General features: G+C 33.4%; 2 protein-coding genes across 5 annotated transcripts; one reads left to right on the top strand and one right to left on the bottom strand.

Annotated features, from left to right (window-relative positions):
- Nucleotides 1-792: 792 nt before the first annotated feature.
- msn (serine/threonine-protein kinase msn) lies at nt 793-16091 on the top strand. 4 transcript variants are annotated; one of them, XM_089714623.1, is made up of 22 exons: nt 793-1078; nt 1254-1319; nt 1899-2106; nt 2488-2664; nt 3117-3348; nt 3922-4050; nt 4551-4778; nt 5284-5357; nt 5697-5781; nt 6078-6195; nt 6622-6642; nt 6735-6831; nt 7065-7194; nt 8164-8269; nt 9490-10434; nt 11486-11608; nt 12940-13141; nt 13391-13611; nt 13901-14091; nt 14406-14532; nt 14809-14943; nt 15051-16091. In XM_089714623.1, the coding sequence occupies exons 1-22, from the start codon at nt 1013-1015 to the stop codon at nt 15297-15299; spliced, it is 3930 nt and encodes a 1309-aa protein (XP_089570749.1). In that variant the 5' UTR covers nt 793-1012; the 3' UTR covers nt 15300-16091. The 4 variants fall into 4 exon arrangements, with proteins under 4 accessions (XP_089570749.1, XP_089570748.1, XP_089570751.1 ...); XM_089714622.1 differs by having other exon boundaries at nt 12760-13141; XM_089714625.1 differs by lacking the exon at nt 9490-10434.
- On the bottom strand, nt 16083-19149 carry Pdrg1 (Pdrg1 prefoldin-like subunit). Its single transcript, XM_089714626.1, has one exon. It carries the CDS (start codon nt 18933-18935, stop codon nt 18540-18542), a length of 396 nt encoding a protein of 131 aa, XP_089570752.1. The 5' UTR covers nt 18936-19149; the 3' UTR covers nt 16083-18539.
- Between the last annotated feature and the right edge of the window lie 845 nt (nt 19150-19994).

Raw genomic sequence — 19994 nt, 5'->3', positions numbered from 1 at the left:
GTATTTTAGTGGGGATGCAAAAAATGGAAAGATATTGAAATAAAAAATCCAGTTTATTTTTCCATTACTAAACAAATCTCACACTGTTTCCTCTCCGTGTCTGTAATAAGTTATAAGACGTACTTAAAGACGTACTAATTAATTGTAATAAGATTTAAAACACATATGACACACTATAGTAGCATTCAGAATAATATTTTTAAAACGCTGCGGCTGGTTCGAAATCCGAATTTATTGCAGATTATTTTCAAAGAGAATACAAAATATACTAAATTATTTTCAGTAGAAGCAATCTTGAGAAAAGAAAAGGCGGTAGTTTTTTTTTTTTATAAGTTGATTTCATCATTCACAGACCTTGCATAAAAGTGTTCATGAATGTGAAATATACCAAATTCAATCCAATATGATTAAATAAAGCGAAAACTTATTCCATTCGTAATAAATAATTACTAGAACAATATAATAAATTATTATCGGTAAGATAATACTATAGCCAAGCCAATTAAAGCAATATTAATGCTATTTTTTATCTGTGATATCTATTTTTGACGTTCACCATATTGTTACCAGTTAGTTCTTTGAAACCTCCCATTCAGATGCAATGCCATCATTTACAAAATATAGTAAATTTTGATGCTACTACCATGATATTATGAAAGAACAGAATGTTTTAATAAGGAATTCTTAATTTAGTAATAAAGAATTAAATTTACAGTATATTTTAACTATATTTTATAATCTATAGTAGAAGAAAAGTCTGTAATGGTAGAATTTAGAATGTTGTCTGCAAAATCTGGCATCCCTGCCGGGTGTGTGTGCGGCATATAAATTGTGTATCTGTAAATCACTGTAAATTTAATTGTAAACAATGTGTTTTATAAATTATTCAGACGTACAATAATAAATTCCTACAAATCTCTACATCAATGTTATAATCTAAGAGCTTTTGTAAGTTTTATATATTGATGTGAGGATCTCGTGCTTTGTCTTCGTGTGTGACAATATACTCAAAATGGCGCATCAACTGGCACCGTCTGTAAATTGTTCATTAGACGACATTGACCTCAGTGCATTAAAGGTAAATCTAAAAACATATATTCTATTAGCAATATAACATACTTCCATTCCAAAGGCCTCTTTGTCTTAACTAGCTTAGAGTGCAATGATCTCACGGGGTGTGAATCATAGGGAAGGTGTATTGGGGAATATAATTAGCTTTTATCTATACATTTCTCGCATATACTTATTTTCAGGATCCTGCTGGTATATTTGAACTGATAGAAGTCGTCGGAAATGGCACGTACGGTCAGGTGTACAAGGTAAGTGCTGCTGTCATAATATAATCATGATTTTATTCAAGTTCATTTTTTAACATTTTATCAAAAATCTTCTTATTGGATTATATTTCGTTCAAGAAACATTCAACTCATTAAGGCAAGCTCTTGTAATCATTTAATCTAATTTAATTATTTACAATTATTACAACTTGACCATTTGAGGACAGTTATTAATGTCAATGAACATAATTAATTTTCATCTGTCTTCTCTAATAAAGTAGTGGCCTACTATTGTTGGATTTATCTTGGACATTTCAACATTTGCAGTTTTCTTATTTTTATAAACAATGATTCTATTATACTTTTGTTATTGTTACAACATTGCTTTTAAAAACAATATTGAATCTGTTGAAACATAAATTTTCATTCATATCAAAAATGTAGTTGTGGCAAACTCATATATAAAATAACAATTAACTAACTTTCTCACCTACACACCATTCAAGTTACACTCTTGCATAATTATACAAAATGAGAGCAATTTTATTATAATGATGTTCTGAAAGTATGAGAGATATATGTACATAGACATCAACAATACTGTTGTATGGAATGTTTTAGGGACGTCACACAAAAACAGGTCAACTTGCTGCCATCAAGGTGATGGATGTGACTCAAGATGAAGAGGAAGAAATAAAGCTTGAGATTAATGTACTCAAAAAGTATTCAAACCATCGCAACATTGCTACATATTATGGTGCTTTTATTAAAAAGAGTCTGCCTGGTAAAGATGACCAGCTCTGGTTGGTTATGGAATATTGTGGTGCTGGTAAGAATATCATTTATATTATTTGAATGTACTAATTATATTCTGTAATAAGATTAATTAATTATAAAAATATACTAATTATATTTTTTATGAGATTAATGAGGTACACTTAGGGAAAGTATGAGGTCAATGACCTTTGTTACCGATTTACATTATAATATACCCTTTCTCTGTTGAGAATATTTTGATAACAGTGTGTTTTTAAAATCAAGACCAGATTTATGTAAACTTTAACAATGCATCTTTCATTATTATAATGTATGTACTCAAAACCCTATAGGTTTTGAGAACCTGGTAACATTAAACTTAATATAGAAATATTTTCATTATACCCATTTACTTATTTTCAACACAATATCTTTAACTTTTGTATTATTTTAGGATCTGTGACTGATTTGGTTAAATCAACTAAAGGACAATCCCTCAAGGAGGAATGGATATCTTATATCTGCAGAGAAATCCTTAGAGGTCTCAGCTATTTGCATTCAAACAAAGTCATACATCGTGATATTAAGGGCCAGAATGTTTTATTGACTGACAATGCTGAAGTGAAGCTAGGTATGTTGATTTTTACTTAAGGAAAAACAATTTATATACCAATAAATAGTTATTATAAAATGAACTCATCCTCAACATCTGTTTGTCATGTGAAGAATCTTAAAACATACACCATATTCTTTAAATTCTCTCATCATCAGATAGATTTCCCAGAAAATGTATTTGATGAAATCATCCTTATTAACATATTATATTTGTGCATTTTAGAGATTTAAGTAGATAACTTAATTGTTTTTGTTGACTGCACAATCTTGCATAGATACCCCCAGGGAGGGAGTTATGTTGGATTCTTACCGACTGAAACCCCACTGTGTTCCGTCAAACCGCTTTAATGATGGGGCCTCGGGTATTGGTTGGAATTCTTCAGCGACGTTGTTGACTGCACCTGAGCATTGCCTATTATTGCTGACTAGCTAACTTCTCATATTAACAATTGAATAATGTTTCCCTAGTGGACTTTGGAGTGTCAGCTCAGTTGGACAGAACAATTGGAAGGAGGAACACCTTCATAGGAACTCCATACTGGATGGCACCAGAGGTGATTGCATGCGATGAGAACCCAGAAGCGACTTACGACAATCGATCTGACCTCTGGTCCCTCGGTATCACTGCCCTCGAGATGGCAGAGAGTCAACCACCTCTATGTGATTTACATCCTATGAGAGCTCTGTTTCTTATTCCAAGGTAAGAGACTACAATAATAACTAAATTTTCCAAAGTATTAGAGAGTGGTTGTTATTGCTATTATTCTTTAATGGGATGTACATTTCAAGCCTTTCACTTTAAAATGTATATATTTAAAAAATTAACAAATCTTTGAACCCAAAGGGATATTTGTAATTCTATAAAAGATTTCCATATACATAATTGTATATTCTATTTACAATTACATATTATTAAAAAAAAAAGAATAAATACTACTTCATTTTGATACGAATAAATACTGGATTGTGATTTGTGATCCATATCCCAGTGCATTACAATGTTTCTGTTTATTTATAATTTCATATCTTATAGTATTGTACATTGTACAATATTTTATTTGTTTTGAATATGAGATTATGTTCACTTGTTATGAATTTATTATGATATTATGCATCATCTTATAGGCATTCCTTTTATAATAACTTTATTTTGTATTTGTTGTGTAGTTGCCATAAAATTTTATTGCTATTTTGCAATTCAACCATTTAGAAAGGCAAGCAAAATATAATGAATAATTATGATTTAAGTTTAATAACTGTAATTTTCTTATAGAAATTCTCCTCCTCGCTTAAAGTCAAAGAAATGGGCAAAGAAATTTCATAGTTTCATTGAAACTGTACTTGTGAAGGATTATCATCAAAGGCCTTACACTGAGCAACTGCTAAAACATCCATTCATAAGGTAAACCTTTTATCTAATCTCATTATAGTAAAATACATTTAATATTTTCAATTGGTTTAAAATTAAGTATAAAAAATATGGAAAGTGAAATGTGTTTTATTCTTTCATTTTTGTTTTAAATAAAATTTATAAATATTATTATATTAACATAAGTGAAGTCCTGTGTCCCCTAGTGGGGTAAGGGGTACATCTGTTTCACTGATCAATTTTCTTTACGGACAATTAGGTGATCAGCCTTCTGTGTCCTGCCAGCCCGAGACATTTTTTTTTTATCCTCTCCACGGGGAATCAAACCCAGGACTTTTATGACATACTTAGTTGTTTTCAATGCATTCTTATAATATTCAAAAACAAACATTAATCACTATAAAAGTGAACACTGAGTTCATACATTCTTAATAACTCAGGCCCCAGAACCACAGACACAATAGATTGTCTGGGACTGATCGGGCCGCTTGGGGCTCAATGGGTTAACAATTTAATATTAATACCTATTACAGAGATCAACCCACTGAGCGGCAAGTGAGGATACAATTGAAGGATCACATAGACAGATGCAAGAAACGCAAGCAAGAGAACTCGGTGCGCGAAGACTACAAGTACTCTGGTTCGGAGGGAGAGGAGGAAGACAATGCGATTGCGGGAGAACCCTCGTCCATTGTGCATAACGCTCCGCACCAAGGAGGGGATACTCTACGCAGGAATTTCCAACAGATACAAGAAGGAAGGTTAGTAGATATATCAATTTTTGAAGTGAAAACTTCTTTAGCTGCGTTGGGTATAAAATCTTAAACTCGCGTCAGGACACGTGGCCTGATCGAAAAAGCGTAAGACGGACTTTTTTTAAGCTTTTATATTCCATGCGTAAGACGGATACCATTCCAAAATATCAAACATGATGAACGTTAATAATCAAGTTTTCACTTCTGCCGGCACTCCCAGAGTGCAACCCGTCTTTTTTTTTTATCTGTGGCTTGCCGCTTGCAATACTAAATCTTAAATAGCAATGTATAAATTAAATAAATATAATTATGATATAAAAATTAATTTGCATTAGTTCTATGTGGCAGTGATGTCCTATTTCATTGTGGTGTTTCAAAGCAAGGATTTTTATTTAGATTGCCGCAAATGATTTTAAAATCCATGTTCATTATAGCGTATTAACAGTTATTTAAAAGAAATACTAACATTTGATAAGAAGTGTGTTAAATAATGCTTTATCATGAAATATAGAGCTGCGGAAGCGCAACAACCCCAACCGCCGCCTAAACGCAACAGCAAACGTGAGGAACGTGAGGAGATTCCAGGTAAATTGACATTTGCTTGCTAGATTCATTCATTCATTCAATATTACACACCTTATATTAATTATAGTTCTTCTTAGGTATTTATGCATTATCTCTATGCATATGCACCTTATAGGAACTAAAATAAGTGATTACTCTGTCAATACACAACAGATATAAGAAAGTCCTAATCAATATTTTTTCACTATTTCTGCAATATTGTTTTCCTTAAATAAGGATTTTATTTCGTACTTTTCTACAATGAATTCCTGATACAAACATAATATAGACAAAATTATAATAATTTTCAAGATATTATTGTTATTTACATTCCGTTAACATAAATGTTGTTGCATATAGAACCTGGTCCTCCAGCAAGACCATCCATTCCACAAAGACTGATTGTAGTGCCAGACCCACAGGCACAACAGCCTAACAGATATAGGTAATTATTATTATTTTAAGTTAAGTATATTAATGTACAGAATTGTCTCAAAATAAGTAATCAATTTTCGATAGGTACCCAGATTTATGTATATCAATGCACAAGATTCTGATTTACTTTTACTTACATAATATCTTTCTTACTAATACTATATTTTAATTTAAGTCTTTATTCTATTGTATACATGTTTTTAAAAAATTCGTTATATATATAAAAAAAATAATTTCCGTGTTCAGGTATCACTCGTTTAAAAAACCGTTATACTATGAGTATATTTTGAATCTGTACAATTTCAGGCCTCTGCCCCCGACGCCGAAATCGTCTGGATCGTCGAACAGCTCTGGCTCTAACAACGGCACGCCGCCCGCCAGCGGGCCCCTGCCGCCGCAGCGATCTAACAAGTTTATTCCTATGGTATGTACTTTATATAAAAATTTAATTAATGAATTTAAAATTTTATTACAGCTATCTTCATAATTAAAAAAAAATTAAGTCTATTAAGGAGTATTTGGAATAGAATGAACATACTTCTAATATTTATACCATTACCTAATCAAACAGAAGCAGAAAATTCGGCGAAATAAGAGTTTACTCCATACTCACTGACCATAGAGTACAATCATTCTTGATTAATTAATTGCCTTTGAAAATTGATTACTTTCATTTGGAAGAATGAATGCGTGACGGTGTATTAAAAAACTATAAACGAAAACTGGTGTAATATTGAATTAAGTCTTTCGAATGTTTTAAATTGTATGTTTTATGTTATTTTATTGCTTGTATTTTTGTTTTCATGTCACGCTGTTTTTCTTTGCACGGTTGATTTAACTTCGAACGCAGGTTCCGCCAAGAAGGCCAGAGGTGTGTTTTGGTTTCGTTTTTTATTTAATTTTATAAAAATTTAAATTATTCTAAATTGTTAGTTCGATTATTCACATAAAACATATTTTTAGGATTTGGACAAACTTGCTGCTCAGCTGAATGAACTTGGAGTGGTTTCTGGAAACGAACCTCCGAATCGACCGCCCCGAGCACCAACGAATGGACAAGGTATTTCAAAAGTATTACCTATTTAACATAATTTACACATCGATTTTTTCAAGATATAACGTATATTGTGTATAACGTAATTATTGACAAATTAACCTTTTTTTATGAGGTGGATTAAATTTTCAAATTATATCAGCTTTCAAATTCAAGTTCGATTTTTTCCATTATAATTAAGTAAATAAATAAATTGTTAAATAATTTTTATTTCATAATAATAATAATAATGTTTAAAGGTCCGCCCGTGGAGCGAAATCCCCCAGAGCCAACCTTTGAGGACTCGGACAGTGACTCTGACGCCGACGAAGGTGGTGGCCGAGTTAGGAACGATGGCACTTTGCTGGCCAGCGATCCGCCCAAGCCCCTGTGAGTGAGATTTTTATTAACATAATATAAATAATAATATTATTTTTGTCAAAAAATTAGGCATCAGTTGGCGACAACTCTTGTTGTAGCCAGATACTTTTATATTCGAAGTTATTTTTTCTAACTTCTCATATAAAGTTAAAGGCTATTTGTGTTTGAGTCCAATTTAATCCATCAGGCCCCGGAATCACAGACACAATAGAAAATATATTGTGTCGCGGTCGGATCTGGCCGTTCGGGGCTCAATGGGTTAATTGTGTAATGTCTAATATTAAAAAATCTTGAATTTATATCAACATTTGTTTCATATCAATTTACATTTCAACTAATGACATTTTTCCATTTCTTTTTTCATTTTATTTTGCATTTTACATTTATTTTTCCCCTTGTCACCTTTATTTTTTTTTTATCATCGCATTTGCACATTTCAATCTCCCAACCCCATACAATTCATCATCATACTCATTCTATGAATCCTATCTACACTGTGATAATAAATCTTTATTCCATTCTATTAACTATTCATACTATTAATATTCAATCATCATGATATTTTTTTACATTTCTATGTGCTTTCCATCAAACTTAATTTTCCACTTTCATTAAAATTTTGATCCATCATCCCTTTCATATCTTTATTACTATTGTAATTTAAATTTCCATTAATAACACTTCATCATTTCTCACGAATCATTACTTTAATTCTTCTCTTTTATGAATGCTATTTTCTATCCAATTACGATTCGCAACCGTGTATCCTCTACCTGGACGTCCCATTTTAACAAACTATCTCGTTAAACTCCCTATCCTAACCTTTACCTTTTATACAAAACCTTGCGCCCTTATTCCACCACTCCCCTACCTTTTGTATACCTTACGTTTCCACATCCACCGCTCCCTACCCTTTTACGAACCGCTGTCCCGTGCACGTTATTGTTTGCGGCTTGTCAGCCCCGAGTTGTGCTTTAGGCCGGGCCTGTCGGCGGTGTCGGAGGACGGCGCGGCGCCCACGCGCCCGCTGCCGCCCACGCCGGACGACGACGATCCGCACAAGGACCGCACGCTCGTTAAACGGGTGAGTTTGCTTGTATGGTGTCGATTGGGGATATGATTGGATATAGTACATATAGTAAAACGAGATTTCCGCCCGCGCAAAGAAAAACCCGCATAGTACCCGTTTCCGTGGGATTTCCGGGATTGCGTCATTTTCCCGGGATAAAAAGTAGCCTATGCCCTTTCTCGGATATCAAAATATCTCCATACCAAATTTCATGAAAATTGGTTCAGTAGTTTAGGCGTGATTGAGTAACAGACAGACAGACAGAGTTACTTTCGCATTTATAATATTAGTATGGATGTTAGTTCTAACGTTCAAAAACAAAAAAAAATAAAGCATTTGAATGCTATAATGTTAGGAACTAATGAAAGGGAAATGGTGTCTACTTTACTTGCAAAAAATAAGACGACTAGCTGCTGAGTGAATTAGCTGTGGGATTTTTGGGATAACTTGATCAATTAATTTATGTACCTATTTTTTTATTTTATTATTACATTTTAGGGAAGCGCGCTCCATCTTAGGCCACATCTCAGCTTACCATCAGGCGAGATTGTGGCCAAGCGCTCCCCTATTGTACAATAAAAAAAAAAAAATATTATAATGTCAGTATTCTCACTTTATCTTAAATCTATTTTTTATCGAAGCATTTATAATATTCAATGCTATATTGTCAATCATATCCGCATAACATAGTATAATCGTGCTTGAGATTTTAAAAGAAACTGGTTTGAAGGCACATTTTAAACAATTATATATTTTGTTTAATCATTCATTAAATATTCCAATTTAAAACATAATGTTTGGTATATGCTCATTATTTATTGCATTCAAATTATAATATACACTCAATTCTATTGTTTTAGCATTTTGTCATCTTCATTAGGACCCTCATAAACAACACAGTGATAATAAATCATTATTAGAAATCTTACATAAATTGTTGATGTCTAGGGGTAAAATGTTTAATTCATGAAAATACTTGTATTGTTGTTCACCTCTTTACAATGTCATTAAGTTTGAGTACATGTTAAAGTGAGCATTTAATGTTTGTGATAAAAATTTAGCATGTCCTCGGCTTCCAACATTTTATCCGCCTTTGGCTCTATAGTTTGGTGAGGTTAATGCATTAATTTGTTAATTTTCACGCCAAAATAAGATAGTGAGCGATCATATCTATTGTTTATAACAATTTTATTTATATGTGGCTTTTATACTAAACATGTTTTGAATAACATCAGAGGGAGAACACAGAGAACGATAAGAGGCAATCGGACGTCGACGAAGCGGTATTGTTAAAAGACTGGGACTTTGCAAGATTTTTCCCTTCGAAAAATGCTGAAGCCAAAGAGGAGAAACAAGACGCTAGCAAGGAGACTGACCAAAAGCGCGCCCAACTCCAACGTCAATCCAGAATTGAAATGGAGGATGCATGGGTCAAATATAAAGCAATCGCGACTCCGCCTTCTCGCCACAAACAACTATTCCAAAAACCTGAAAAGTCCACACAAGAAAAGCTGTCGGATATATTGAAATATAAAAAAGAACAAGAATCAGAAGTTAGCTCTCCGAATCGATTTTTCAGAGGGTTCCGACGAGAGAATTCAGACTTCTTTCCTCTGTCTAGTACACGGCATTCAGCCATATACTTTCCTAAGCATGAAAGTCCAATTGGTGTTAATAAACAAAGGTCTAGCGGAATTTTCAATCATTCAAGAAAGCAAAGCAATAAACCACAATCCTCTGGTGAGCCTGTACTGACAGATTTCATAAAAATGAATGACAGTTTAAAGTTTTCACAAAACGCAGCCAAACGAAACGATAAAAGAACCCCAGATAGAAAAGTGCCGGGTAACAATCCCATTGATGCTCTGAAGAACGTCGCCGAATTAATTCGGCAAGACAGTGAAAATAACGGTATGAGTCGCCAGAGCAGCGTGAACAGTGATTCTCCGGCGACTAGCATCTGTTTCACTAGTGGGGCTTCCTTTGAGAGAACTGGAACTTTAGATCTAACTGCTAATACGTTGGAGAATAAGCCAGCCCCCAATATACCCGACAGCTGCAATATAATGAAACCTCGCAGAGAAAAGACAGAATCCGATATCGTTTTCCGAAGGAATTGTAATCGGCACACAGAGGTTTTGTCAAGTTGTGGGCAGGAAGCGGTAAACGCACAGGAACAGGTAATTGCTCACTGCTCGGGATAGTTTGATTAATATTTTTATACTTACTTACGTTTTGGTATGAGGGTTACATTAATCTTTGTATATCTAACAACTGTATATGACTAACCTGAGTAACTTGCAATGCTATTATACGTATATTTCAAGCTATGTTTGACTCTGTAGCTATGGGTGTGGTGGTTGAGGCAAATATGGGGATTGTCAAGTTTTCATACGTAATTAATGATATCATCAGTAATAACATTGTGATATGTTTCTTTTGAATAGATTGTATAGTAGATAATTATTTATTTCTAGTCCTTGCTCATAAGTCTTGTATTTTGGCGTGATATTTTATATGAAACTTATAGTATTGTAAGCATCTGTATTATGTAGAGTTTACAGTACAATATTGCAAATGGTGTATATACAAATGTAGAAACATTTTTATAAATATTAGCTCGGTAGTTGACATTAACCTAACCACTGTTAACAAAGCACTCTATTAATAAACTAACAATTTCTACCATCTGTGCGCGGATACCGTCTTCCTGCCGAGAAATGCGATGTGTCCTGAGTGATGAAATTACAAAATTTGTGCCATTAAAACGATATTTAACATAACTTGGGAATGATCGCCTAACGAAATGTCACAGAAGCTGGAAAGAAACATTATACATCAGATTTGTGAATGTGTTCCACTTGCATGTTTTGCTACTGTTTGTGTTTGTCTCGCTATGCCGCTATTGATGCAACGTTAAAACATTAATGCACAGTTTATAGCTCGATTTTATCGCCATTATTTTAGATGTAACTTTTACATTATTAATCATTTTATAGCGTTTATAAATTATATTTAACATAAAGATATTTTTCCAATAAGTAATTAATGTCATTATTTTACACAAATGATTTTATACAATTGACTTTTAAATTTTATAAGCAAAACATTGAAAATATGTACTTTTGTATTTATCTACATATTTACATTTATTTAACCACATAGAAACCATACATATAACTCTACTATTTATTTAAGAATAATAGAGTTATAAGTGGATATCCCTCCCAGGGTCGTTCGGGTGGAAATAATGAGGGAAGTGGGTCTCGCACGAGTTCCGTACTACCCGACCTCTTGAGCCAGGCTGGACAACCCACAACACCGCCGAGACATGACAAATCCACCAGTGAAGAGGTAAATAACAGCCCAAATACTCCCCCTATATTTATAATGTTCCATACATTGAGCCTCCTCATAAAATATATCAAATATCATCATGGGTTAAATATGTTATACATTTACATCTAGTAATCAGAAGCATTTTAAAATACATATACATAGTATATTTACGCAATTTTGCCAATATATTCATTCATACCGTGCTTATTGTGATAAATATTTAAGGTGTAACCGGCCGCGTTACCCATTTAACATTCCCACGGGGCTCCCAACTTTATAGGCTATTTAATTGTTCTTTTTTATTAAGATTCTAATACGTTCCTAAGAATACTCCTAATTTTATTTATGCTTAGATTAAGATCATGTTTGGAGCCCCAAGTATATTCGCAAATTGCCGCGCTGAGCTTATAGTATATAGTATTAATGTAATAATGGTTGTCAATCATGCAAACACACATCGGAGCCACGGTCCGCGACCGGTTTGCAGACACCCGATACCACCGCGTAAGTACGAAACGTATCGCAAAAAAGACATGCTTCAATTCAAGCGTATATAGAATGTTGTTTGTTTATATACTCCCATTTCTTCTCTATTTATGCATACTCATAGATTTGCTTACATGTAATCGACTTGACTAAACAGCTTTCAGGTAGATAATCGGGAGAGGTTTGGATAATAGGATATGTTGTAAAGATTTACCGTTCATGGTACTTTAAAACTTGTAAATGTAACTGGCAATGAAGTAAAAAAAAGTTAAAAACTAGAGTCAACATTTCAAAATAAAATTCCCCTACTATCGAGTTCCCGAACGTTAAAAAATAAATTAGTTAAGACCCGAATAAATAATAACCATTTTTCAATACCTCTTTATCATACTGTCTCATGAACAATACACTTCATATTTACACATGCAAAATCATTGCCTGCTACAATATTATACTCTACATCCACATTCAATTAAACATGCGTCACCATAAAATATAGATACTGGCCATGTCGCAAATAACTTTCCGACCATACTTGAGATGTTGACTAATAAGCGGGAGGTGGATTTATAATGAACTAACAATTCACAAAACAGATTGATAAAAATAAAATCAAATGTGTTTTATTTCTTGATTTATAGTCGCTACTAATGAATTGACATTGTATATTTCTTTTCCAGTATAGGCAGGCCATAGCAGGATGTACGCCGTCCCCCGCCCCCCACCACCACCACCCCCTCCCCTCGTCCGTCCAGTCGACGCCGTCCAAGTCGTTCGTGGTGCAGGGCGCGTCCCCCCTGCAGCACTCGCCGTCGAACTCGTCGGTGGGGTCGCAGCAACAGTTTCTGCCCTTGCAACAGAAGCAGCGCTCGTTTCTCACGTTCGGGTTCGGCGCGGGCTCGACGGGCAGCGGCACGGGCGGCTCGGGCAACGCGTCGCGCCGCGAGAGCCACGTCAACGTGAACGTGACGCCCACCGGGCACGACATCTCGTCCGACACGCCCGAGATCAGGAAGTACAAGAAGCGGTTCAACTCGGAGATCCTCTGCGCTGCGCTATGGGGTCCGATTTTGTTTCTGTATCTATTTACACGTTTTATTCGACAGCTGCCAATACATTTTATAATACATGTAATAAAATAAATTATACTGAGATAAACAAGGCGGTCATAAAGAAGTGTTATTTTCAAAGTAACCAACTTGATAGTGACAAAACAAACAGACAGCAGCTATTTTGATTCAATTTGTACTACCAAATATTTATTTTTAACACATTTTGTGACACAAGCCTAATTTATCGTTATCTTTACAGGAGTAAACCTACTTATTGGTACCGAAAATGGTCTCATGTTACTGGATCGTTCTGGACAAGGCAAAGTGTATCAATTAATCTCTCGACGACGCTTCCAACAAATGGAAGTGTTAGAAGGACAAAACATCTTAGTAACGGTGTCTGGGAAGAAGAATCGCGTCAGAGTGTACTATTTAAGTTGGCTGAAGTCTAAAATTCTGCGCACAGACGGACTCAGTGACGTGAGTATATTTTATATATTGATTTGAATAGTGGAATTTGCCCATTGCTTCGAGATTTTTGAATTCTAAAGTCCGCTTTCAGGACATACTCATAGAGCCATATGAATAACCTACTTAACATTATTTGACCTATATTTTTATATATTTTGGCCATTTTACATGGCAGTTAAGCTATGCTAAACATATTCGAAAGTTGTATAACTGACTATAAATATTTCCACTTATGAGCGACCCGAGCATTTGTTTTTATAATAAACAAAACTGCCAATAAAACTTATTTTCAACACAGCAAGTGGAAAGGAGGAACGGCTGGATCAACGTCGGTGAACTCCAAGGCGCAGTGCACTTCCGTATCGTGAAGTATGAGCGGATCAAGTTCCTTGTGATCGCTCTCAAGGACTCCATCGAGATATACGCGTGGGCGCCCAAACCGTATCACAAGTTTATGGCATTTAAAAGCTTTGGTGATTTACAACACAGGTAAAAATTATTTAGTAGCTAATTTGCAAGTTATTATAAACTTGAATAATCCAGTAGTGTCTCAACTACCTTTTTATACATACTTACAAATAAGAAGTATGAAAAGAGATAATTAATGATAAAGATGAAGCTAAATGTAAAACTAAAATTAACAATACTTTGCTAAATATTGGTGGTGCAAGTAATCCTAATGAGCACATCACTAACATACAATTTTTTGATAAATTTATGTAATGCAAGTAGTTCCAATGAGAGCATAAATATAAAAGTTATATTTCCATATAAGTAAATACCATGTTTTTATTATGTTTTAGGCCTTTATTAGTGGACTTAACAATAGAAGAAGGCACCAGACTGAAAGTAATTTATGGATCTGCTGATGGGTTCCATGCTGTTGATCTCGATACTGCCAGTGTCTATGATATTTATATTCCAAAACATGTAAGTATACACGATTTAATAAGAATAAGTGTCATTTCTAAAGTAAACAACAATAAATAATAACAAGTTTTATATTGTGTCCATCTTTATTCCATAATATCAAATTCCTTGTATTTCAAAATTTTGCAGAATTCAAAATGCATAATAGATTTCCTTGTTAAAACATTAATTTAATAACTGTAGTGCCTTTTTTATATTACAAATTAGAATTAGAATTGTATATCACATTTTCACAGCAGAGTGCAGAGGTAAAATGTTTCCTTTTGTTACTTTTAGACCCAGGGAGCTATAGTTCCACATTGCATTGTTCCACTGCCCAATTCCAATGGTGGACAGCTCTTGCTATGCTATGATAATGAAGGCGTCTATGTGAACACATATGGAAGAGTTAGCAAGAACATTGTACTTCAGGTAATGTTTTATTCTTTTTTTTTATTAACTTTCAGGAAGACCTTGAGAAAACACAACATTGGCCATTTGAGAAAACATAAAGACTATAAGTAAACTTCTTTTTTCAGTGGGGAGAAATGCCAACGTCTGTAGCTTACATCGGCACAGGACAGATAATGGGGTGGGGTAACAAAGCTATAGAAATACGCTCCGTCGAAAGCGGCCATCTTGACGGCGTGTTTATGCACAAAAAAGCCCAACGACTTAAATTTTTATGTGAGCGTAATGACAAAGTATTCTTTTCGTCCGCAAAAGGCGGTTCTTCCTGCCAAATATATTTCATGACGCTCAACAAGCCAGGGATGGCCAATTGGTAGTGAAACGACGTATAGGCGAGAGACGCCTAGGATCTGTGATGTAGCACTAGGCCCTCATTGACACACAATATCGATCACAATGTTATTGAAAGATTTTCGGCTAAAAAGCAGCTTGAAGAATGAGTATTACCGGTTTAAAATGTGCTCAAAAGACAATCCACAAAATATAAAAATTAATTTGAGGACCTTCTTCATATGTGGCATTTTGTACTGAATAATGTAATTTCAATACAAGCTACTAAGATATATATTATATTATTAAGCAATAACCTATAGAATAAAGTTTTGATATTGACAATTATTGTTAAGTAAGTTAATAACGCTTAGATTTTATGTTGCAAATGTTTATTTCTGAAAGAGAATGTAATACAAATCAGACTAGATAATCACATTATGCCATAATATATTGTTTATTTAGCTAATTTGGTGATGATTATTTCATTGGTTATATCATTATTTACTTGTTCAAATAACAATGCCATTTTTAATAATTAAAAAATGATTATGACACAATCGTAAAAATATACTCGTAGGTGATGTAAATTATCATTTTAAGGATACTCCTTTATAAATTGGCACTTAGTCAAGTCACTGTATATGGTAATTATCACACCAAACTGCAATAATTTTAATCATGGATGAATCCAAAATTTGGTACTATTTATTATTTATTTGTTATGTACTATATTATTTACATGTATAAAGATGTAACTGTGCATATTGAAAATTATATATTTGATGACTTTTTTATTTGAAATTACCTTAGCCCAATAAAACACAAAATATTATAAATATCTTTTATTTTAACATTTATTCTTAGTATCACATATTTTTAAAGCTAGATCACAAATTCACTCGTTCATTCAAAAATATAAAACCAATATAAAAAATGAAGAATCCAAACATAACCCTTGCATAATTTCCCCACTAAAAAAAAGATCACTGGAATGCTAAGTGCTGTGTCACTGAAAGCTTCTGAAATTGAATTGGAAGTTATTGGTAAATATCCAACAAGCCCTTGCCCAACTATTTCGAATTTATATTATATTGGCCCAACAGATACTTTGAAAGATCAAGAAACCATAAATGAATAACAGAGGAAATAGCTAAGCAATCACGGAAGAATTGAAATTAACATCTTTGTTGAATGAATCAAAACTTCTAATTATTCTAAACCTATTGCTAAAACAAACAGACAAGGTTACGGTTACATGTTATATTATGTATGTCTACATCCTGAACTAAAAAGAATGCAAAAAAGGATATTTTGTTGAAAAGCAATATGTATATTGTGGAAATATTGAAATAATTATAGATCAAGTGAAAGATTTGTTTATCACGCACGCGCAAGTGAAATCTGAAACTTTCAAATTTAGTTGATTTTTGGATTCTGAAAAGGTGATCACATTTATTAAACATTGAGTTGTTACCATGTACTACGTAGTTACGTACGTAATAATACCTCAATGATTGAAGGTCCTCATCTTTTGATTTTTTATCGGAAACTGAGAATATCTTACACGAGAAGCTTGTAAATTAGACCTATTTAGTCGCACACCCATCTCACACTGCGATTCATCGGAGGAAGAGCAAAAAGTAAATTCGCAAGGTCAACTGAAAATTGATTTCAATTATTTTCTTTAAAAAAAGACTAGAATTTTGTAAGTCAAAATTTTTGAATAAAGGTCATTTTTCGCTCTTCATCATGTTTTACGCCAAGAATCGCCGAAGCTGCCTGGAATAAACTGCATGATGCGAATCATTCCCTTCATTCCCTCTCTGTTCACTGTTTGCCTTCTGTTTGCACGGAAAGAAAAGCACTCATCTAATGCATCCGTGGAGAATGTTAAAATTGAAAAAAAAAAATTGCTGTCAAAGCTGGGCATTTCGTAAATATAGGTTCAGTGGCAAGTAATATCAACTCAGTATAACAATAATAAGATTTACCGATAACGAAAGTTGCGGAAGCGACGTGTTATATGAGCCGGACAACATGCAAACACAGGAAGGATGGAATCGTGAAAAGGCGAAAAATCAAACAAGCTCCAAGGATTTCTTACCAAGGAGGAAAAAGGTTGAAACAAGTTACTGCCAAGTCGAAAGCTCTGCTCTGATATTCTATAATAACAGTACAATAAAAAATAATGATGATTATTATCCAAACAACCCTTTGTGAATATACCGTCGCTCTAACCTAGAGCCTCAATGATGATTCAATTTTGAAATTGTACAAAGAAGATTACAATACTTTGTAGTTTTGAACAACAGAGCATGGTTCTTGAACTTTACCCGTGTAAGTAAAGTCGAGTGTAAAATTAAACATTACTTTTACACTCGCCAGAACATTCAAAACAGCTTATGTTATCTAAAATTGTCCTAAAATTAAAAAAAAATCGGCTGATAATTTTGATCAGAACTTTTACCTCAATATGAAAAAAAGTGAAAAAAAGCAATGGTCTCGTAAAAGTTAAAACCCATCTATTTCTTCCGTGCCAGGTTCAGAACTCTCATTGTTGAGGTCCAATAAAAAAAAAGGAAATGCAATAGTTTTGAATTCACATGTGACCTATGTAGGAAATGGTTTATGGAAGATTGATACATAATATATTATGTAGTAGAATAATTAAGAATGTGTTATATACAGACTGAATTATTTTATTTATTATTTTACTTTTTTTGGCTAATTATTTATTTTCAGTTGAATTGCCTTCTCAATAGGTAGTTATGTATTTTTTTTTATTTAATAAAATAATAATAATTCATTTATTTGACAAAAATATGACTTTTCATTTTTCATTAAAAATTAATTTAACCAGAATATTCCAAGCCCAAATGAAAAAAACGAACATTTATAAAACAATTTGGAACATGATGAGAGCTTCTTAAAATATTCTTTATGACCTGTAGGTCAAATCCATGACAGACAATTTCCAACTTGGTAAAGATGAAAAACTTAATTTCGCTTAGAGATATCCCAATCTGAAATTATCTTTTGTCTGCTGTCTGCTAACTTTAGGGTCACAATAAATAAGATAAATTAGTGTTTCCAAATCCTTTTGAACCAAGCTTCTTTCAATTAATAATAATTGTAAACTAGGTTAAAATTTAGTAATTGAAATACAAAACACAACTCTTCTATTTTAGTAATTTCTTCAATAACCCAAGCATCATTTTCTGTAGATTGCTAATAATAAAATTTAGTTCCATTCACTCACTGCTTTCATAGTGATTTAATGTGCATTAGTACTTTATAAGTCCTGCTCTTGAAAAGGCTTCTGTTTCTTTATTGGACATTGGTACTAACATTAAGCCTAGTACAGGTGGCTGCATCTCCAAATCCCTTAAATCATTAACTTTTACTTTAAGATTACTTCGCAGCTTATTTATATCTATGTTAAGTTGCTTCTGATCAGCTTCCAACAATGCTTTGGTAGCTTCAATGTTATGTTTAACAAGTACTGAACCAACAGTAACCCAGCACTGCTTTTGATTTGTCTTAGTGAGATCTCTTAATGCTTCACGATTCTGGTTTCTTCTCTTATCCAACAACACTATTTCACGTCTGTCGCTTAAAATTTCATCCGCCAACTTTTCTACCGACACTAAATACTTTAGTGATTTAGCCTGGTCATCCATGTTGGGACAGTCACAGCCCACAGGGGACAGTATTTATTTTTCTTTGTTTAACATAAGTATTTTATTTTTAGTTAAAATATTTTAAATATGCTTATGACACTGTAAATTTATTATTGGACGTTGAATATATTTTCAAATTAATATACAAAAATCAAGAATATAATATCAAGTGAGTAAAATCAAAAATGGTCTCGGAAAATGGTAAATACTAACTGTCAAAAAAAATATTTGACATTGACATATATGGTACTCTGCGCCAATGACTAGTTTACCCACAGATTATACTTTCGAACATAATACCGCATGTACATTGATTGTACACGAGTAAAGAGTAATGCGCGTGAATTGATGCGTGCAATCGATTTATCGTTAGTAATAATTATTAATTGTTGGAAAAAAATTTAAAGCTTTCGTTTCATTGTAGTTTTTTCGAAATAATCAAAGTTAATTCAAATTGTGTTAAAAAAATAAATATAAGTATGGATGAAGGTCTTAGATCATTAAGTAATGGATAACACTCACAGGCGCTTCCCCTTTTGCCGAGGTATAAGATTATTCGAATCGAAAAATCTTATGCTTTCATAAAAACTACTTGCGTAATCGATTACAAACACTCTGCGTATTCGTAAAACATCGAAAGGACGTCTGCGAGTGCTCCGCTAAAAATGCCGTTTTATGCTGTCAAGTTTTGCAGAAACAAGTCAAACATATCAAATATTAAAAAAGATGACCTTTCATTTGTAAGTATTTTTTTATTTTTTTGACGTGACAACGTCTTAAATTAGGTTGCGACTGGGAGTCACTTATGAAAAAGTGCGCTCGGTAACGTTACGATGAGTCACCGAACGAGAGAGAGGCCCGCCGAATGCCTTGCGTCTCTCTCCCACTCAACTATGATCGAGAAAAAGACGTTGTCACGTAAAATCTTCGCCCGTAAAACCGACTTTACAGGCAACCATTTTTTTACGTAAATATCAATTTAAATGCAATTTCTAATAATCGTCGATGTATCGTTTAGCGATATGATCAAGACAAATAATCGAGTCATGTGTTTACTCG

This window comes from Colias philodice, chromosome 3 (assembly GCF_061535455.1).
Source record: "Colias philodice isolate Cphi_HAF_F1 chromosome 3, ilColPhil1 Martin Lab GWU primary, whole genome shotgun sequence".
NCBI lineage: Eukaryota > Metazoa > Arthropoda > Insecta > Lepidoptera > Pieridae > Colias > Colias philodice.
Note: the sequence above shows the minus strand (reverse complement) of the source record. Positions and strands in the feature narration are given on the sequence as shown.